Source organism: Lathyrus oleraceus, chromosome 5 (assembly GCF_024323335.1).
Source record: "Lathyrus oleraceus cultivar Zhongwan6 chromosome 5, CAAS_Psat_ZW6_1.0, whole genome shotgun sequence".
Taxonomy (NCBI): Eukaryota; Viridiplantae; Streptophyta; class Magnoliopsida; order Fabales; family Fabaceae; genus Lathyrus; species Lathyrus oleraceus.
Window position 1 is genome coordinate 431,661,201 of NC_066583.1, and position 21,783 is coordinate 431,682,983.

At 42.2% G+C, this 21,783-nt stretch overlaps 1 protein-coding gene across 1 annotated transcript in view; it reads right to left on the minus strand.

Annotated features, from left to right (window-relative positions):
• Positions 1 to 1,122: 1,122 nt before the first annotated feature.
• Positions 1,123 to 21,783, minus strand: part of LOC127081177 (uncharacterized) — a 129,899-nt gene continuing 109,238 nt past the window's right edge. Inside the window, exon 2 of the mRNA XM_051021460.1 lies at positions 1,123 to 1,213. Coding sequence (XP_050877417.1) covers positions 1,123 to 1,213 — 91 coding nt within the window. The remainder of the gene's footprint in view (positions 1,214 to 21,783) is intronic.

Below are 21,783 nucleotides of genomic sequence, written 5' to 3' on the forward strand. Positions count from 1 at the left end.
CAAGAGAACCGAGAACTCAAGGAGGAAGTGGCAAGATTGACTGCCCTCATGGAGTCTTTCATGGCCGCCCAAAGCCAGTCATCTCCAACGCCTTCAACTCCTCCCCAGAGGACAGTCATCTCTGAGATTGCCTCTTCGACAGTGCCTGCTGCCAGTGCCCACTTCGCGCCAACTGCTATGCCAGCCGGGTTTCCCTGGGGGATGCCCGCAAACTTTGTTCTCGAGGGTCTTGCCCCAACGTTTGCTTCTCTTCCGGCATCTAGCCCGGTCCTTGCCGTTCCACCTCCGGTCATGCATACTATGCCAAGAGTAGACGACACCATCTACCACTCTGAGCCGTCTGAGGGCCCAGACGTGTATGGAAAGATGGATGCAATGAATGATCAGTTTCTTGAGCTCCGCAAGGAACTCAAAAATCTCAGAGGAAATGACCTCTTTGGCAAGTCTGCTGCTGAACTCTGCCTAGTTCCGAATGTCAAAATCCCTGTAAAGTTCAAAGTACCTGACTTTGAAAAGTACAAGGGAAATACTTGCCCTCTCAGCCACTTGGTTATGTATGCGAGGAAGATGTCGACTCAGACCGACAACGATCAGCTCCTCATTCATTATTTCCAGGACAGTCTGTCCGGTGCTGCCCTGAGATGGTATATGGGCTTGGACAGCGCGAACATCCGATCCTTCAATGACCTTGGCGAAGCTTTCGTCAAGTAATACAAGTATAACATGGATATGGATCCCGATAGGACAAGGAGACTTTCAAAGAGTACGCCCAGAGGTGGCGAGAATTAGCTGCATAGATTGTGCCTCCGCTGGAAGAGAAAGAAATGACCAAGATCTTCCTGACGACCTTGAGCTCATTTTATTATGAGCGGATGATTGCCATTGCTCCTTCTGATTTCACCGAGATGGTGAATATGGGGATGCGTTTGAAGGAAGGAGTCAGGGAAGGGCGCCTGACTAGAGAAGAAGGCTCTTCTGCCAAACGATATGGGGCGTTTGGAAAGAAGAAAGATGGTGAGGCACATGCTGTGACCTCCCATGTTAAACCCAGAAGACCCTCTATGAGGAAGACCGTGCGTCCCGCCGGTAATCAGCATCAGGTGGCTCACATAGCATCTGTCTTCAGAGAAAACCAGCACTATCAACATAATAATAATCAGCAACAGCAACATCAACAATATCAACAACAACAACACCGTTCTCAACAGCAGACCTACCAACCTCAAAACAATAATCAGACCAATACCAGCTATGAGAGGAAAAGGGTCACTTTTGATCCTATTCCTATGACCTACGCAGAGCTATATCCCTCTTTGATAGAGAGGAAACTAATCACTCCACGCGACCCACTGGCTATACCTACCAACCCTCAGTGGTGGTATATGCCCGAGCTACATTGTGTTTATCACTCCGGTGCCCCCGGACATGACGTGGAATTGTTACCCACTGAAGACAAAGGTTCAAGACCTTGTGAGAAGTGGTATCTTGTGTTTCGAGGAAGTAAGTCCCAACGTCAAGAAGAACCCATTCCCCGAGCATGGGAAATCTGCTGTCAACATGGTCCAGGGTTGCCCTGGTAAATATAAGGTCAAATATGTCAGCCATATTCGACAATTACTGGTCGAGATGCACAGACTGTTGTGTGAATACAGTCATTATGAGCACGACCATGACAGAGCCGCGTATGCACTGTCAATCAGAGGGGATGTCGCCAAGTCCGTAAAGACATCCAAGAAATGCTGGATGAAGGTGTAATTGAAATACTTTAGAATCGCGATGGAGATGATGAAGTCAATATGATATCACCAGCATTTGGGATCCCAGAGCCTATTGTCATCCGATATGATGGCAGCAAACAGAAGGCTTCTCCCTCTTTGATAATTAAACCAGCTGGCCCTGTGCCATATTCTTCTGATAAAGCTGTCCCCTATCGTTACAATGATGTGGCATTGGAAGATGGGAAGGAGGTACCCCTTCCCTCTAGCTATGTTGTTAATATCGCTGATGTCAGCGGCCTGACCCGTAGTGGTCGTGTTTTCTCGGCTCCGCCGAAACCCCAGGCTGACATCAGAAGAGCTGATGTTGCTGATTGTGTTGTGCGTCCGGTTGGAAATGTTGTTGTTGCTCCGAATCCGGCACTTGTTGCTAATAAACCTGCCACCGCTGTAAGAACTCATGTCTCTGCTGGCCAGAATGGCACGATGAAAGAAGACTATGATGAGATGCTGAGGCTCATCAAGAGGAGTGAATATAACATTGTAGATCAGCTCTTACAAATGCCATCAAAAATCTATGTGCTATCTTTGTCGATGAATTCAGAACCACACCGTGAAGCTCTGCAGAAGGTGTTGGATGTGGCGTATGTAGACCATGATGTCAGAATAGAACAATTTGATAGTATTGTTGCATATGTTACTTCTTGTAACAATTTGAGTTTTTGTGATGTTGATCTCCCCGAGGAGGGAAGAGACCATAATTTGGCACTTCACATATCTATGAGTTGCAAGGATGATGCCATGTCTAATGTGCTGGTAGACACTGGATCATCATTGAATGTGTTACCAAAGTCCAACTGACCAGATTGTCATACCAGGGGCCTCCCATGAGGCAGAGTGGAGTGGTGGTAAAAGCTTTTGATGGATCCCGTAAAATGGTGATTGGTGAGATTGAACTCCCAGTCAAGATTGGACCAAGTGATTTCCAGATTACTTTTCAGGTCATGGATATCCACCCATCATATAGCTGTCTGTTGGGCAGACCATGGATTCACGAGGCAGGTGCCGTGACATCCACCCTACACCAGAAATTGAAATTTGTCAAGAACAAAAAGCTGGTGATGGTAGGGGGAGAGAAGGCTCTTCTGGTTAGCCATTTGTCTTCCTTTTCTTATATAGACGCTGAGATGAAGTTGGGACGCCGTTCCAAGCTTTATCTATTGCTGAGCCTTCTAAGAAAGGAACTTCTTCATTTGTGTCCTACAATGGTGCTAAGTTGGCCATTGAGCATGGCACAACTACTGATTTAGGACAAATGATCAAGATAGAAGACAATAAATCCCGGGCTGGCATAGGGTATTCTTCTGGCACTTTCAACAAACGTGGGCTGTTTCAGAGTGGTGGATTCATCCACACCGTCCAAGATGAGGGAGCTGCTGCTATTGTGGAAGAGGATGCAGAGGAGGATTCTGGCAACTTCGTCATCCCTGGAGGGGTCTACAATAATTGGGTCGCTGTTGATGTTCCAACAGTTGTCCATAAGTCAACGTAATGTTCGCTGTTTGTTTAAAAACCCTCCTCCCATGCCAAAAGGAGGAGTGATGACATTGTTGGCTCATAAATACAATGATATTTCATTCAATAAATTCATGTTAAATGTTTGTTTTTTCCAATTATTTTCACTTTTTGCTTTTTGCATGAAATTGGTGATCACATAAAACCCTAAAAATAGAATAAAATTAATCTTTTCATCTGCATAATGATTTTCCTTGTTTGAATTCTAAAATCTCTTTTATATCTGAAATCATTATGCAGGTTGATCAAACCCATTGAACATAATGATCCAACACCATCTCCCAACTTTGAGTTCCCTGTATTTGAGGCCGAAGAAGATGATGTTGAAGAGATTCCTGATGAGATCACCCGTCTACTTGAGCACGAAGAGAAGATCATTCAGCCGTATCTTGAGAATCTGGAAACAGTCAACTTGGGGTCTAAGGATTGTGTTCCTGAGGTGAAGATTGGGGCACTCCTAGAAGAGTCTGTTAAGAAGGGGTTGATTGAGTTGCTACGAGAATACGTCAACGTCTTTGCCTGGTCATATGAAGACATGCCTGGTCTAGATACGGATATCGTGCAACATTTCCTGCCTTTGAAGCCTGAGTGTGTGCCTGTGAAGCAGAAGCTCAGAAGAACTCATCCTGATATGGCAGTGAAGATTAAAGAAGAAGTTCAGAAGCAAATTGATGTTGGGTTTCTAGTGACTTCTACATATCCTCAATGGGTGGCCAATATTGTGCCTGTGCCAAAGAAAGATGGAAAAGTCCGAATGTGTGTGGACTATAGAGACTTGAATAAATCTAGTCCAAAGGATGATTTTCCTTTACCACATATTGATATGTTGGTAGATAATACAGCTAAATTCAATGTCTTCTCATTTATGGATGGATTTTCCGGATATAATCAGATTAAAATGGCACCCGAGGATATGGAGAAGACAACATTCATCTTACCTTGGGGAACATTCTGTTATCGAGTGATGCCCTTCGGTTTGAAGAACGCCGGAGCCACGTATCAACGAGCTATGACTACCTTGTTTCAAGATATGATGCACAAGGAGATCGAGGTATATGTTGATGATATGATTGTGAAGTCGAGAACGGAGGTTGAACATGTAGAGCACTTGTTGAAGCTTTTTCAGTGTTTGAGGAAGTATAAGCTTCATCTGAATCCTAACAAGTGTACATTTGGAGTACGTTCAGGCAAGTTATTGGGTTTTATTGTCAGTGAGGAAGGTATTGAGGTTGATCCTGCCAAGGTCAAAGCAATACAAGAGATGCCTACACTCAAAACTGAGAAGCAAGTCTGAGGTTTTCTTGGCCGCTTGAATTATATTTCCAAATTTATATCCCACATGACTGCCACATGTGCGCCAATATTCAAGCTCCTCCGGAAAGATCAGTGTCATGATTGGATCGAGGATTGCCAAAAAGCCTTTAACAGTATTACAGAGTATCTGTCTAAGCCTCCGATTCTGTCTCCGCCTGTGGAAGGGTGTCGCAACCCGAAAAATACAAAGGCGCGAAAAAACAACCGGCGAGAAAGAAAATGACAGAAGAGTCGCCACCATGCGTTATTTATCCCAAAGGAGGGAAAGGAAACGCTCGAAGTAAACCTGAAAAGAGGAAAGGAAAAGACAAGGTCTCGCAACCAAATCTTGGGTTCGGGAGTCGATTATGCGAAGGGAAGGTATTAGCACCCCTACGCATCCGTAGTACTCTACGGGATCCACTCTTGTTGTTCTTGTCTAAAGGGTGTGTGTTTATCTAATGTACTATTTACTAAAAGGGTCAAGAGAAAAATGACTCGCACAGATATCACATACATTGCATACGTATCTCATATGAATATGAGAATCAGAGTCTTCGTAGCTCGGGTACCTATGGGTTAAAGAGATGTGTGCTCGCCAAGACATCGCGTCTTATGCCTACATATCTCATCTGGAATGAGAATCAGAGCAAGCCGTAGTTCGGCTAACTACGGGAACAAAGGTCTCGATTGCAACTAGGGCAAGAGAAAGGGAAGGTCTCGATCGCAACGAGGGCGAGAGAAAGGATCGCAACAAGGGCGAAAGCAAACAAGGATTAGTTGTTAGTCGTTAGTCAAACTCGGCAAGACATCGCATCTTGTGCCTACGTATCTCATCTGAACATGAGAATCAGAGTTGCCATAGTTCGGCTACATAGGGGTTGCCATCTGAACATGGACTTACAAAGGAGGACACCAGTTGTGTCAAAGGAGAGTGGGCAATGTGTTCACGTCCTAGCAGTAGGTGTCGCAGCTCGCTGAATCGAGTCTTAGGCAGTTACCTCTTTGCAATAGAACGGACTACATGCCACAAGATCGGAGACGCTCGGAAAGGTCTAAAGATGGGGAAGCTCTGCCCTAGAGTTGTCATGCAATATGTACTTAGGTATTAGGATTTACAAATCTACATTCGGAAAAGCGTCATCTATCTCTACTCAACAATCGTGGCCGAAACATTGTTTTGTATCTCTTAAGGCAATATATCTTTCATTTTAAAAGGTTTTTGATTGGTCGCACGGCGGCGAGAAAAAAGAGTTTGATTGGTTGGATGTGCTTTGAGTGATGGCGAGAACTAGGATTGGCGAGATATACATCTCGAATCCTAGCCTCAGGAGTGCATGGTATACACCATGTTCCATTTCCATCTTTATTAAAAAGGGTTAAGATAGGAATTAAGTATTTTGGAATTTGATTGAAAAAGGGTTTGAAGAAACCGCATTGACAATTTTAGACGATGGCGAGAGCTAAGATTGGCGAGATATACATCTCGAATCCTAGTCTCAGGAGTGCATGGTATACACCATGTTCCATTTCCACCTTTATTGAAAAAGTGTTAAATAAGAATTAGGTATTTTGAGTTTTGTTGTGAAAATGACTTGACCTAGATCAAGTATTGATAGACGTTTGAGAAAGATTTGAATGGGTGTTTAAGAAAACAAAGTGGGTAAATTGGATGATGGCGAGAGCTAGGATTGGCGAGATATACATCTCGAATCCTAGTCTCAGGAGTGCGTGGTATACACTGTAACACCCCGATAAAAATAAGATAATTATTTAAAATAAGTTAATAATATATTTATTAATTTAATTAAATAATTGGATTATTATTATTGGAATATAAAAGTTGGAATTAGAAAAGGTCCCATTTGGTAAAAGAGGTTTTCACGTGAAAACAGAGAAACGACTCTAAAGTGGAAAAAAGGCAAAGAGCCAGAGAACAAGGGTTGAAGGAAGGAAAAGCTTGAAGCTCAGAGATTTGCCGGATTAACTCAGGTAAGGGGGGTTTATCGTCGTTTAATGGGTATTATGGGTTAACATGTAATGGGTAGTGATAAACCATTGATTTGACTCTAATTAGATGATGAATGTTGAAATTGTGAAATTTTGGATGAATGAGATATGAGTATGATTGAGGAAATTCGTAGGAATTAGAGGTAATAAGGTTAGAAATTGTGAGATTGAATGTGTATGATCTGTGTTAGACAATATGAACGAATGTTGTGTAAAAATTAGAATGTGGAAGGTGGGATCTGAGAATCTCGTAGCAGAGAAAACCATAGCAGATCTGGAATTCTGGTTTCTGGTCATACGCGTATGGCACTAGGTAATACGCGTATGAGATGGTCTGGTACGCGTATGGCACTAGGCAATACGCGTATGGATGAAGAAGATGATGATTTTAACGTAGCTTTGTCTCTGTTGGTACGCGTATGAGGATGTGGTACGAGTAGCATACGCGTATGAGGCAGGCAATACGCGTATGGGATTGGCTGAGAAATGGGCCATATGCGTATGGGACTAGGCAATATGTGTATGGGCAGAATTGTGATTTTTCTGTGCTGTTGTTGTGCAGTTTTTGGTTGTTCAGCTGAGTAATGAAATTTTAGCTGACGTATGATATAGTAGGGATCGTTTCCCGTTGTTTTGAGCAGTGTAGGTATTAGTAGAGTGTGCTAATACTGTGATTATTAATTGGCATGACATGATATGATTTTTGTGATAACATGCTGATGATGTATGATGGTATGCATAATACTGTGAATGTATCTGTTCTGTATGCAATTGTGAATGGACTGTTTATGGCTTAGAGTGTGAGCATATGTCTATTTTGAATTGTTGTTGATGTTTGCATGCTAGGTGATTTAGCATGTATATTATGGCCTTTATGGTGGTAGCTAATTCCCATGGTGAGGAATTAGTGAGTGAGTTGTTGTGGATTGTTGTTGATGTTTGCATGCTAGGTGATTAGCATGCATATCATAGCCCTTGGGGTGGTAGCTAATTCCCATGGTGAGGAATTAGTGAGTGAGTCACTAGGTCTCAAATGAGTGGGACTAGTGAGCTTGGTAGCCGTATCTGGATTTGATCGGTGAGGTTGAACTATGTGTTCACGAATAGTCGGTACCGCATGCATGGAGTCTCATTGCATATCTACTCTGATTATATTTTGTGGTTTTAATTAAATATTTGGGGTATTTTTAGAAGGGTGTTACATTAGTGGTATCAGAGCATAGTCGGTCGAGTCGAGTCGTAATTATCCTGTTTCCCTGTACGTGATAGGTGTTGTGCAACCCTATCAGTACTTATTGTTTTAGCTTGTTGGGTTTTCAAAATAGAGATGGTTGGAAAGGGTAGAGACGATGCTGCGATTGCTGAGGCTCTGGGTATGCTAGCTGGAGTACTTGGAGGAAATCCGAATGTTGTGGGACTGGGAGCTGCTCGTCAACTGAGTGAGTTCCAGAAGAACAATCCTCCAATGTTTAAGGGAGCATACGATCCAGATGGTGCTCAGAAGTGGTTGAAGGAGATCGAAAGGATCTTCCGAGTGACTGAGTGTGCCGATAACCAGAAGGTCAGGTTCGGTACGCATATGCTGTCAGAGGAAGCAGATGATTGGTGGGTTGCTACCCGCACTGAGTTGGAAGCTGCTGGAAGTACTGAAATCACGTGGGCGGTGTTCAGAGAGAGATTCCTGAGGAAGTACTTTCCAGAGGATGTCAGAGGAAAGAAAGAGATAGAGTTCTTGGAATTGAAGCAGGGCAACCGGTCTGTTACTGAGTATGCTGCTAAGTTCACAGAGCTGTCGAAGTATTACACTCCCTATAACGAGGCTACTGGGGAATTTTCAAAATGTGTGAAGTTTGAGAACGGGCTACGTCCCGAGATCAAGCAGGCTATTGGGTATCAGTGGATTAGAGTGTTTTCTGACTTGGTTGACTGTTGTAGGATTTTTGAACAGGATACCAAGGCCAGAGCGGAGAGCTATTAGCAAAGGGTTGATAGGAAAGGCAAGAATCAGAATGATCGTGGGAAACCGTATGCAGCTGGCAAAGGTTTCCAGAGACAAAGTGGGATGAAGAGGCCTAGTGGGGGAGACTCCAGTGCCCCTGCTAAGTGTTACAGATGTGGTCAGGCTGGACATCGTATCCATGAGTGTACCAGTAATGAGAAGAAGTGTTTCAAGTGTGGAAAAGGTGGTCACTTGGCTGCAGAGTGTCGGTTGAAGACTATGACTTGTTTCAACTGTGGAGAGGTGGGTCATATCAGTCCACAGTGTCCTAAGCCGAAGAGAGAGAACCAGTCGGAAGGCAAGGTCTTTGCTTTATCGGGTTCTGAGACTTCTGCAGATGATCGTTTGATCCGAGGTACGTGTTATATTAATGGCTTTCCTCTTGTAGCTATTATTGACACAGGAGCGACTCATTCCTTTATATCTTTGGATTGTGCTGTGAAACTTGAATTAGAGATATCTGAGATGCATGGTAGTATGGTGATTGATACTCCTGCGAAGGGTTCAGTGACTACTACTTCAGTTTGTTTAAATTGTCCTTTGAGTATTTTTGGTAGAGACTTTGGGATGGACCTCGTGTGTCTCCCACTAGTGCAGATTGATGTTATCTTGGGTATGAACTGGTTGGTGTTTAACCGAGTTTATATCAACTGTTTTGATAAGACTGTGATTTTTCCTGAGATTGAGGAAGGAAAGAGTTTGTTCCTATCAGCAAGGCAGGTGAATGAGGCAGTAGTAGATGGAGCAGAGTTGTTTATGCTGTTAGCGACTTTGGAGGCTAAAGATAAACTGGCGATTTGTGATCTAGCCGTGGTGTGTGATTTTCCTGATGTGTTTCCTGAAGAAGTGAATGAATTACCACCAGAACGTGAAGTTGAGTTCTCGATTGATTTGGTACCTGGTACTAGACCGATATCGATGGCTCCGTACCGTATGTCTGCTGTTGAGTTAGCTGAATTGAAGAGTCAGCTGGAAGATCTGTTGGATAAGAAATTTATTCGTCCGAGTGTGTCGCCGTGGGGTGCACCAGTGTTGTTAGTTAAAAAGAAAGAAGGTACTATGAGGTTGTGTGTGGACTACAGGCAACTGAATAAAGTGACGATCAAGAATCGGTATCCTTTGCCGAGGATTGATGATTTGATGGATTAGTTGGTTGGTGCGAGTGTGTTCAGTAAAATAGATTTGAGATCGGGGTATCATCAGATACGTGTGAAAACTGAGGATATTCAGAAGACTGCTTTCAGAACAAGGTATGGACATTATGAGTATTCTGTAATGCCTTTTGGTGTGACTAATGCGCCTGGAGTATTTATGGAGTATATGAATAGGATTTTCCATCCGTACCTAGACAAGTTTGTTGTGGTGTTTATTGACGATATTTTGGTGTATTCGAAATCTGAAGAAGAGCATGCTGAACATTTGAGAGTGGTTTTAGGAGTTCTACGAGAAAAGAAGTTATTTGCTAAACTGTCTAAGTGTGAATTTTGGTTAGAAGAGGTTAGTTTTCTTGGTCATGTGATTTCAAGAGGTGGTGTTGCTGTTGATCCTTCTAAGATTGAAGCGGTATCTAAGTGGGAAGCTCCGAAGTCAGTTTCCGAGATAAGGAGTTTTCTTGGACTTGCAGGTTATTATAGGAAATTCATTGAGGGATTTTCTAAGTTGGCGTTACCATTGACGATGTTGACTAGAAAGGGCCAAGCGTTTGTTTGGGACTCAAAGTGTGAAGAAGGTTTTCAAGAGTTAAAGAGAAGGTTAACTACTGCTCCTATTCTGATATTACCAAGTCCGTCGGAACCATTTGAGGTTTACTGTGATGCTTCATTGTTGGGTTTGGGTGGTGTTTTGATGCAGAATAAGCAGGTTGTAGCTTATGCTTCGAGACAACTGAAGGTTCATGAGAGGAACTATCCGACACACGATTTAGAGTTGGCAGCTGTGGTATTTGTTCTGAAGTTATGGAGGCATTACTTGTACGGGTCAATATTTGAGGTTTTCAGTGACCATAAAAGTTTAAAGTATTTGTTTGATCAGAAAGAGCTGAATATGAGACAAAGGAGATGGTTAGAGTTTCTGAAGGATTATGACTTTGGTTTGAATTACCATCCGGGTAAAGCAAACGTAGTGGCTGATGCATTGAGTCGGAAATCATTGCATATGTCTATGTTAATGGTTAAGGAATTGGATTTAATTGAGCAGTTTAGAGACTTGAGTTTGGTGTGTGAGAGTACTCACCATAGTGTTAAATTGGGAATGTTGAAGTTAACGAGTGGTATTCTGGATGAGATTAGAGAGGGTCAGAAATCCGATGTGCTTTTGGTTGATAAGTTGACTCTAGTGAATCAAGGTCAAGGTGGTGAATTCAGAGTTGATGAGAATGGTGTTTTGAAATTTGGTAATCGGGTGTGTATTCCGGATGTTACCGAACTGAAGAAGAGTATTCTTGAGGAAGGACACCGTAGTGGCCTGAGTATTCATCCTGGGGCTACGAAGATGTATCATGATTTGAAAAAGTTATTTTGGTGGCCGGGAATGAAAAGAGAAATTGCGAGTTTTGTTTATTCTTGTTTGACTTGTCAGAAGTCAAAGATTGAGCATCAGAAGCCGTCTGGGCTAATGCAACCGTTGGTTATTCCAGAGTGGAAGTGGGATAGTATCAGTATGGATTTTGTTTCTGGTTTACCGAGGACAATTAAGAATTTTGAAGCTATTTGGGTGATTGTTGACAGATTGACAAAATCGGCTCATTTCATTCCGATCAGAATGGATTATCCGTTAGAGAGATTAGCTGAGTTGTATATTGAGAAGATTGTAAGTTTGCATGGTATTCCGTCGAGTATTGTTTCGGACAGAGATCCTAGATTTACATCGAAGTTCTGGGAAGGTTTGCAGAGGGCTTTGGGAACTAAGCTGAGATTGAGTTCTGCATATCATCCGCAAACTGATGGTCAGACTGAGAGGACGATTCAGTCACTAGAGGATCTTTTGAGGGCTTGTGTTTTGGAAAAGGGAGGTGCTTGGGATTGTTATTTACCTTTGATTGAGTTTACCTACAACAATAGTTTTCATTCGAGCATTGGTATGGCACCGTATGAAGCTTTGTATGGTAGGAGATGTCGGACACCTTTATGTTGGTATGAGTCCGGTGAGAGTGCTGTGGTTGGACCGGAGATTGTTCAACAAACTACGGAAAAGATTAAGATGATTCAGGAGAAGATGAGGATTGCTCAGAGTCGTCAGAAGAGTTATCACGACAAGAGGAGGAAGTCACTTGAGTTTCAAGAGGGAGATCATGTGTTTCTTCGTGTTACTCCGATAACTGGGGTTGGTCGAGCTTTGAAGTCGAAGAAGTTGACACCTCGATTTATTGGTCCTTATCAGATTTTGGAGAGGATAGGGGAGGTAGCCTATCGTATCGCTTTACCGCCGTCACTTGTGAATTTGCATGAGGTTTTTCATGTGTCTCAGTTGAGGAGGTACATTCCTGATCCGTCGCATGTGGTCCAAGTAGATGATGTACAGGTGAGAGATAACCTGACTGTTGAAACATCACCTATGAGGATCGAGGATCGAGAGTTGAAGCAGTTGCGGGGTAAAGAGATTGTTTTAGTAAAGGTAGCTTGGGGAGGACCAGCAGGTGGCAATGTGACTTGGGAACTTGAGAGTCAGATGAAGGAGTCTTATCCTGAGTTATTCACTTGAGGTATGTTTTCGAGGACGAAAACTCTTTTAGTGGGGGAGAGTTGTAACACCCCGATAAAAATAAGATAATTATTTAAAATAAGTTAATAATATATTTATTAATTTAATTAAATAATTGGATTATTATTATTGGAATATAAAAGTTGGAATTAGAAAAGGTCCCATTTGGTAAAAGAGGTTTTCACGTGAAAACAGAGAAACGACTCTAAAGTGGAAAAAGGGCAAAGAGCCAGAGAACAAGGGTTGAAGGAAGGAAAAGCTTGAAGCTCAGAGATTTGCCGGATTAACTCAGGTAAGGGGGGTTTATCGTCGTTTAATGGGTATTATGGGTTAACATGTAATGGGTAGTGATAAACCATTGATTTGACTCTAATTAGATGATGAATGTTGAAATTGTGAAATTTTGGATGAATGAGATATGAGTATGATTGAGGAAATTCATAGGAATTAGAGGTAATAAGGTTAGAAATTGTGAGATTGAATGTGTATGATCTGTGTTAGACAATATGAATGAATGTTGTGTAAAAATTGGAATGTGGAAGGTGGGATCTGAGAATCTCGTAGCAGAGAAAACCATAGCAGATCTGGAATTCTGGTTTCTGGTCATACGCGTATGGCACTAGGCAATACGCGTATGAGATGGTCTGGTACGCGTATGGCACTAGGCAATACGCGTATGGATGAAGAAGATGATGATTTTAACGTAGTTTTGTCTCTGTTGGTACGCGTAGCATACGCGTATGAGGCAAGCAATACGTGTATGGGATTGGCTGAGAAATGGGCCATACGCGTATGGGACTAGGCAATACGTGTATGGGCAGAATTGTGATTTTTCTGTGCTGTTGTTGTGCAGTTTTTGGCTGTTCAGCTGAGTAATGAAATTTTAGCTGACGTATGATATAGTAGGGATCGTTTCCCGTTGTTTTGAGCAGTGTAGGTATTAGTAGAGTGTGCTAATACTGTGATTATTAATTGGCATGACATGATATGATTTTTGTGATAACATGCTGATGATGTATGATGGTATGCATAATACTGTGAATGTATCTGTTCTGTATGCAATTGTGAATGGACTGTTTATGGCTTAGAGTGTGAGCATATGTCTATTTTGAATTGTTGTTGATGTTTGCATGCTAGGTGATTTAGCATGTATATTATGGCCTTTATGGTGGTAGCTAATTCCCATGGTGAGGAATTAGTGAGTGAGTTATTGTGGATTGTTGTTGATGTTTGCATGCTAGGTGATTAGCGTGCATATCATAGCCCTTGGGGTGGTAGCTAATTCCCATGGTGAGGAATTAGTGAGTGAGTCACTAGGTCTCAAATGAGTGGGACTAGTGAGCTTGGTAGCCGTATCTGGATTTGATCGGTGAGGTTGAACTATGTGTTCACGAATAGTCGGTACCGCATGCATGGAGTCTCATTGCATATCTACTCTGATTATATTTTGTGGTTTTAATTAAATATTTGGGGTATTTTTAGAAGGGTGTTACATACACCACGTTCCACTTCCATCTTTATTGAAAAAGTCTTGACTATGAATTAATATTTTTTGAGTTTTTATTAGAGAAAATGGCTTGACGTTGAATCAAGCATAAGATGAAAGTTTGGAAGAAAAGGATTAGAATAGGAGGGCGAAATGAATTGATTTGTTTATTGAGAAAATACTCGACGTTGGATCGAGTCATATTTTTGTATTTTTTCAGAAATGGTGGATTTTACTCTTTGGTTAGTGTCTAAAACAAATAGAGAAATAAAATAATACAACATTATATACACATTGGGGAAGTGGGGTACATTTTGTCAAATGGGGATTCAAAATCATGAAATAATTAGATCAAGCACAAACAACAAATTATGTGAAATATGAGTGTAAGTGCAAGAGAACCGGCTCATTGTAAGAAAGCCCAAGAGTAAGCTATGTGAGGTTGATGGCGACGCTTAAAAAGCAATCGACTTACAAGGGTGTGGAAAATGGGCTCGATATTAAATCGAGAAAAATATGATTTTTATAGTTTAAAAATGGCTTTGAATGAATGATGAAATTAAAAGAAAGCAGATCAACCATGAGTATAATAAAAACATAAACATAAAATAAAATGCTAAAAGCAAATAAAATGCAAATGCTGAAAGAAATAAAAAGCTCAATACGGGTATCGAACCCACTACACTAAAGACCTTAGAAACCACCCCTCTCCACCAGACCACTCATGACTAGTTGTTATCTACAATGCTAATTTAGATATATAAACTAAGATAGAATAAAAATTAGAATTAAAATAAAAAAACTAATAAAAAAGGAAAACTGTTGGACTACCACATTCAAACCCAGCCGCTTGGCTGTTGGGTTTTTCAATGAGGGATAAGTTGAAAACATAAAACAATTATTAACTGATATCTTAGGAATTTTAAAGAAAATATTTAATATTTTCAAAAACCTATCCTATTTAAAATGAATTAAAGAAAAGAAAAAAAAATAAATTGGAAAAGATGCAAATTGCCCTCAACCTCACTCTCTCCCCAATCTCACAGACTCGCTCTCTCCACCCCACGTCTTCAACCTCTCGTCTCTCTCACACTCTCACGAGCTCCTCTCACAAACTCGTCTCTTACAAACTTACGAATCCCTTTCAAACTCTCAGCAAAGCTCGCTCAATCACTCTCAACCTCACTCATTCAAACTCAGATGCTCAAACGTTAACCAAAGAGCGTAAATCCACGGTTTCAAAAAAACCTCAAGCGGAAATCTCACCTTCGATGACGACGCCGAATCAGGTGCTTAAATCTTCCGCCTCCTCTCTTCCAATACTGGTTTTTTTTTATTTGGGATTTAGGGTTTTTGTCTTTGAAACCTTTTCGCCGTTTTTTGTTTATGGTCGCCTCCAATTTTTCGTTGTTCCTTCTTTTTCGTTCACTGATTCGCCTCTCTATTTATCCTCTGTAAATTAGGGTTTGGGATTTGGTCTATGGAGTCCAAAAGAGCATCCTGCGAAATCTCTTTTGGGTTGTCAGGCTTTGGTCGCCCTACTTGATGGTTAAATTCGGAAGAGGTAACACAAAGCCACACTTTCTTCTTCGTTTTTGTCCTGATGCCAATTTGGGAATTCTTGGATTTTTACAGCTTTGGCTAATTAACTTGTGTTTTTTGTTTTACCGCAGTGAATATTGGAGCATTGGTTTGATTTTCTCATTCCCGCTGAGTCCGCGATAGCAGCAGCAACATAAAGTTGGTTGGTGGGAATTTCACGAATGTAGTCGTTTGCGACATTCAACAGGTGAGAAATCTGTTCCTTCCATTGATATAACTCTTGCGTTGTGAACTTTGATTTTCTGCTACTGTTGGTTCTGGTTTGGATTTTCACAGGGAAACAGGACCAGGAGTGCAACTGTTACAAGTATTGGTGGTCACAACCGCTTCTGATATTGATCCAGGGATGTTTCGATTTGGAGGTCTGATGTAGTTTTAGGAAAAGCTAAGACGAGATTAAGATAGAAGATGTTAAGAGGTTTATTTTGATGGAATTATGGTTCGTTTTAGCTCAGCTCTGTTGCCTCCGGTTCCGGCGCGACAAAGCAAGGTTCTGGCGAGTGGACTGCTTGTGGATGTGTGTTTCTTGCAGGTCACAGGTTCCTTTACTTGGTTACCAAACTGGAATCCATTGTTGCTTGCAAGTTGTTCAATCCCTGCCTTGTATCACCATCAGTTAGTGGATACAAGTACGTAGTACTAGAAGCATAATGACCATCATTGTCGGTAACAATACGACTCCTTTGCAAAATCAAACCAACAATAGGTGCACTTAAACTCTTTAGCTTCTCATTAACCTCCTTTCTAGTTCAAATACTCTTTCACATAGTCATATTATGGACTTCCGCAGGAACAGAAGCAGACATGTAGAGGTTCCATTTTGAGCACATTTCACGAGTTTTCATAGGCATAATCCAAGGAAAAACCAATACAACTGTAACAGTAGTAAATGTCAGAGTGGCATAAAAAACTTGAACTGAAAAGGTGGCATCCTGAAATCTCCAGATGAAAGCATCTTGAAGTCTCCAATCACAATTTTGTAATCCGTTAATCTGTCAAAGAACAAGTCCCTGGGCAAAACTGTAGTACTCGGGATGCTCAAGTCTACAACTCTCAATTGGTGCAAATGTTTTAACTGAGAAAGAAATGAAATTTGACTTTGGTCAAAGTTGACCGAAAAGTCAACTATTGACCAAAATCAACATTTGCTCAAAAATGTCAAGACTTGTATTTTCTTGTGTAGAATCAAATGTAATGGTTTAAAATGACATGAAATGGATTGAAATGGTTTGAAAAATGATTTGAAATTTGGTTTTACCATTGGTTTATTTATGACTTGGATGCCTGACTTTGAAAAAGAAAATAACTTGACTGACAATATAGGTTAACAAGGCCATGAAATGAGGGCACAAGATTAGGGTTTGAAAGGGATATTCATGAATCAAGTGGCATGATTGGCAATTGGCTTGTGACACAAGAAGGTTGGTTGTTTGGATGACCAAGACCATATGAGTATTAACAATCACATGAACAACACCATGACTTTGGACCAAGACCAATCCTCATACAAGACCAAAGTAAGGTTAGGCCAAACATGCTAAACAAAAATAAAAACATAAAAAATTCAGGACCAAAATCGGGGTATGACAGTTGCCCCTATTTAAGCGTCTTCGACTAGAGAATATGAAGCAGGACGTTCTTCATATGATCATAGTGGGAGATGGTTAAATACTAAGAAGACCCGGATTTTGATCCTGAATCCCTATGAAATAATTAACAATGCCTGTCAGAATCGGCAAAGAAGCAATCTCAAAAGAAGAATCCGTCTGGTACAGTGAAAATCGGCCTGAGTACCGAAACAGAAAGTTCACCTGGATACCAAAATAAATGGTAACACAGGAATACCCATGGCCTGAACGCCGCACATTAGTCTGAACACTAAGCATCAGAATATGAGAGTATCAATGTTGGTCTGATCACCGGAAATCTGGTCTGAACACCACTTCGATCTGAAAATCGGAAAACTGGCCTGAATGTCACAAGTACTTCGACTTGATCGTCGGAAATTTCTTCGATCTGAAAATCGGAAACTGGCCTGAATGCCACAAGTACTTCGACCTGATTGTCGGAAACTTCTTCGATCTGAATATCGGAAAAAACTGGCCTGAATGCCACAAGTACTTCGACCTGATTGTCGGAAACTTCTTCGATCTGAACATCGGAAACTGGCCTGAATGCCACTTTGGTCTGGATACCGGAAACTGGCCTGAATGCCACAAGTTGCATCGACCTGAATGTCGGAAACTTCTTCGATCTGAAAATCGGAAAAACTGGCCTGAATGCCACTTCGGTCAGGATATCGGAAAAATTGGCCTGAATGCCACTTCGGTCTGGATACCGGAAAAACTGGCCTGAATGCCACAAGTTGCATCGACCTGAATGTCGGAAACTTCTTCGATCTGAATATCGGAAAACTGGCCTGAATGCCACAAGTACTTCGACCTGATTGTCGGAAACTTCTTCGATCTGAATATCGGAAAAACTGACCTGAATGCCACTTCGGTCTGGATACCGGAAACTTCATGCCTGTCAGCATCGGCAGAAATAGGGAAAATGATAATTGAGGCGGCACGTGGGCCAACGACCCATGCTGGGGATAATAAGTCATGAACAACCTTCAGTCTGAGCACTGGAAACAAACTTCTGGCTTATCACTTGGGATACCAAGAATGTTTTATGCTTACATGCGTATGTTTGAATTTTGCGATGGCGTAATGTTCCATGAAAATGGAAATGCTACGCGATTTGGGAGGATGCAATGCAATATGATTCTACATGCAGGGATGCGAAAAGCTGGGGAAAATGCCAAGTTGAAGCAAGGAATCCTGTTGGGGAAATGATCACAATCTTCCGGACCCTGGCACTACTGTTGGAGATGCACAGCATAATGAACTATGTGGGGAAATGACCGGCCACGCGGTGTTCTGGCAATGACGAGATACCGAGACTCTGACTGGGGAGAGAACGGCGCTGCAAAACTGTTGTTGGGCGAAGCGATAGTGGTTTTGGCAACCATAATCTACGAGAGATGACTCAGCAGGGGGGAGCAAACACCGATACGGTACCGAGGTCATGCTTCCAGGAAAGAGATCATCGATCTGGGATTGAAATCCTTGATCTGGCATCGAACTCTGAGGAGCAGCTGCTTCTGCTGGGAAGATACAGTCTGGTACTGTCAACTCCGCTGGGGAGTGTATAGTCTGACACACATGCTTAGGAAATGCCCCGAGGGTATCTGTTCTGAATAGATGATCCAAAGCACTTAAAATTCACATCAACTTTAAATGTTTATTAAGCATATACCTATAAAGCCCTTATGTGTCATGATGCAATGTTTATCAAAAATTCGGACGTCATTTTTGCAAACAAAACAGTAAAATGAAAATGAAAACAGAGATATATTGAATAACATGATTTTATTGATTGAATGGCCTCTGAATAGGCATTTACATCAGGAAGCAATCCCTAGGAAGAGGTAATCGCAAAACATAAATTAATCTAGTGGCAATGTGAAATGGATTTCTACTGGGTTCAAATTCTGCTATGACTTGCCCGTCTTCAAGATCCTCCAGATGATCAGCCTTCTGAAAAAGTGATTGGACTGTTTCCTACCCTTTTGAAAGTTTCCAGTCACCGACATGAGATGAGATTCAGAACTAACTCAGAACGCAGTCATTCGCTAAATCCGTAACTTTTGCCTGGATTTCCCTTTTCGGGTTTTCAATCCACCGGGATACCCATTTTTGCCTAAGTTGCCTTTTCAGGTTTTCAACTTACCGGGTGTATGATCTTTTCATTTTTCAATCCCTAATCTTTGCCCGAACCTTTTCATTTTCTTGGTTCGTCGGGATGCCCATTTTTGCCTGGACTGTTCTTTTTACCGTCCAGCGGGTCTATTTTATGCGAAGTATTTTTTAACTGCGTCTGAGTTTACCGGGGAAGTGAAGTCTTCACCATCCATCGTTGCAAGCATTAAGGCCTCACCATCGAAAACCTTGGTGACGATATACGGTCCCTCATAGTTAGGAGTCCACTTGCCCCTGTGATCCGTCTGAGGAGGAAGGATCCTTTTCAACACCAAATCTCCGACTTGGAAACATCGAGGGCGCACTTTCTGGTCAAAGGCTCTCTTCATCCGACTCTGATACAACTGCCCATGACAAATGGCTGCCATTCGCTTCTCTTCGATAAGACTCAACTCATTGAACCTTGTCCGAATCCATTCAGCTTCATCTAGCTTGACATCCAACAGGACTCTTAGAGAAGGAATCTCCACTTCAACAGGTAGGACTGCTTCCATACCATACACCAGGGAGTAAGGGGTCGCCCCGGTCGGCGTACGTACTGAAGTGCGGTACCCATGCAAGGCGAAGGGTAGCATCTCGTGCCAATCTCTGTACGTAACGACCATCTTCTGCACAATCTTCTTTATGTTCTTATTTGCTGCCTCAACATCATCGTTCATCTTAGGACGATAGGGGGAAGAATTGTGATGCTGAATGTTGAAGTTCTGACACAACTCCCTCATCATTTTGTTATTGAGATTGGAACCATTACCAATAATGATTCTTTCAGGAACCCCATAACGACAAATGATTTCTTTCTTAATGAATCGGGCAACCACATGTCTGGTGACATTCGCAAACGACGCTGCTTCGACCTACTTGGTGAAATAGTCGATGGCAACAAGGATGAAGCGATGCCCATTGGAAGCAGCCGGCTCAATCTTTCCAATCATGTCAATGCCCCACATTGCAAACGGCCACGGCAAAGACATCACATTCAGAGGATTCGGTGGTACATGCACCTTATCAGCATAAATCTGGCATTTATGACACTTCCGAGCATACTTGAAACAATCTGATTCCATGGTCATCCAGTAATAACCTGCCCTTAACAATTTCTTAGCCATTGCATGTCCGCCAGCATGAGTACCGAAGGAACCTTCATGAACTTCCTGCATTAACATGTCTGCCTCGTGTTTGTCCACGCATCTGAGCAAAACCATGTCGAAGTTCCTCTTATACAGCACATCGTCTTTGTTCAAGAAGAAACTGCCTGCCAATCTTCTCAAAGTTTTTCTGTCATTGTTGGATGCCCCTGCAGGGTACTCTTGATTCTTCAGAAAGCACTTGATATCGTGATACCAGGGCTTGTCATCGACTACCAGTTCAGCAGCAAACACATACGCGGCCCTATCAAGGCGCATCACATCGATCCTGGGAGCATGGTTCCAACGAATTACCTTGATCATGGAGGATAGAGTAGCAAGTGCGTCTGCCATCTGGTTCTCATCACGAGGTATATGATACAGCTTTACTGTTGTGAAGAAAGTCAACAGTCTTCTCGTGTAATCTCTGTAGGGGACCAGAGTGGGCTGGAGAGTATTCCAATCACCATTCACTTGATTGATCACTAGAGCTGAATCTCCGAAGATGTCCAGAGTCTTGATTCTCAAATCAATGGCTTGCTCAATACCCAAGATACAGGCCTCGTACTCAGCTTCATTATTGGTGCACTCGAAGGTCAGACGAGCGGTGAAAGGCATGTGGGCACCTTTCGGAGTTGTAATGACAGCACCAATTCCACTTCCTCTGGCGTTGACGGCCCCATCAAACATTAAAGTCCACTTTTTATCTGGATCAGGTCCCTCCTCAACAACTGGCTCTTCACAGTCTTTCATCTTGAGGAACATGATGTCTTCATCTGGAAAATCAAACTTCATCGGCTCGTAATCATCAATCGGCTGCTGAGCAAGATAGTCTGACAGAATACTCCCTTTGATGGCTTTCTGGGATGTATACTGGATGTCGTACTTTGTCAGTACCATTTGCCAACGAGCAACCCTTCCGGTGAGAGCTGGCTTCTCAAATATGTACTTGACTGGATCCATTTTGGAGATCAGTAAAGTTGTGTGAGTCAGCATATATTGTCTCAATCGCTTAGCAGCCCATGCAAGTGCACAACATGTCTTCTCAAGCATTGGGTATCTCGACTCGCAATCTGTGAACTTCTTACTCAAGTAGTAGATGGCATGTTCTTTCCTACCTGTCTCGTTGTGTTGACCGAGAACACAATCCATAGAATTGTCAAGTACTGTCAAGTACATAATCAGCGGTCTCCCTGAGACTGGAGGCATAAGGATAGGAGGATTCTGCAAATACTCTTTTATCTTTTCAAAATCCCTTTGACAATCGTCGTTCCACCTGATAGCCTGATCTTTCCTCAACAATTTGAAAATTGGCTCACACGTGGCTGTTAGGTGAGAGATGAACCTTGCAATGTAGTTCAACCTTCCTAAGAAACCACGGACTTGCTTCTCTGTTCTTGGCTCAGGCATTTCTTGTATCGCTTTTACCTTGTCAGGATCCACCTCAATCCCTTTTCCGCTAACAATAAAACCT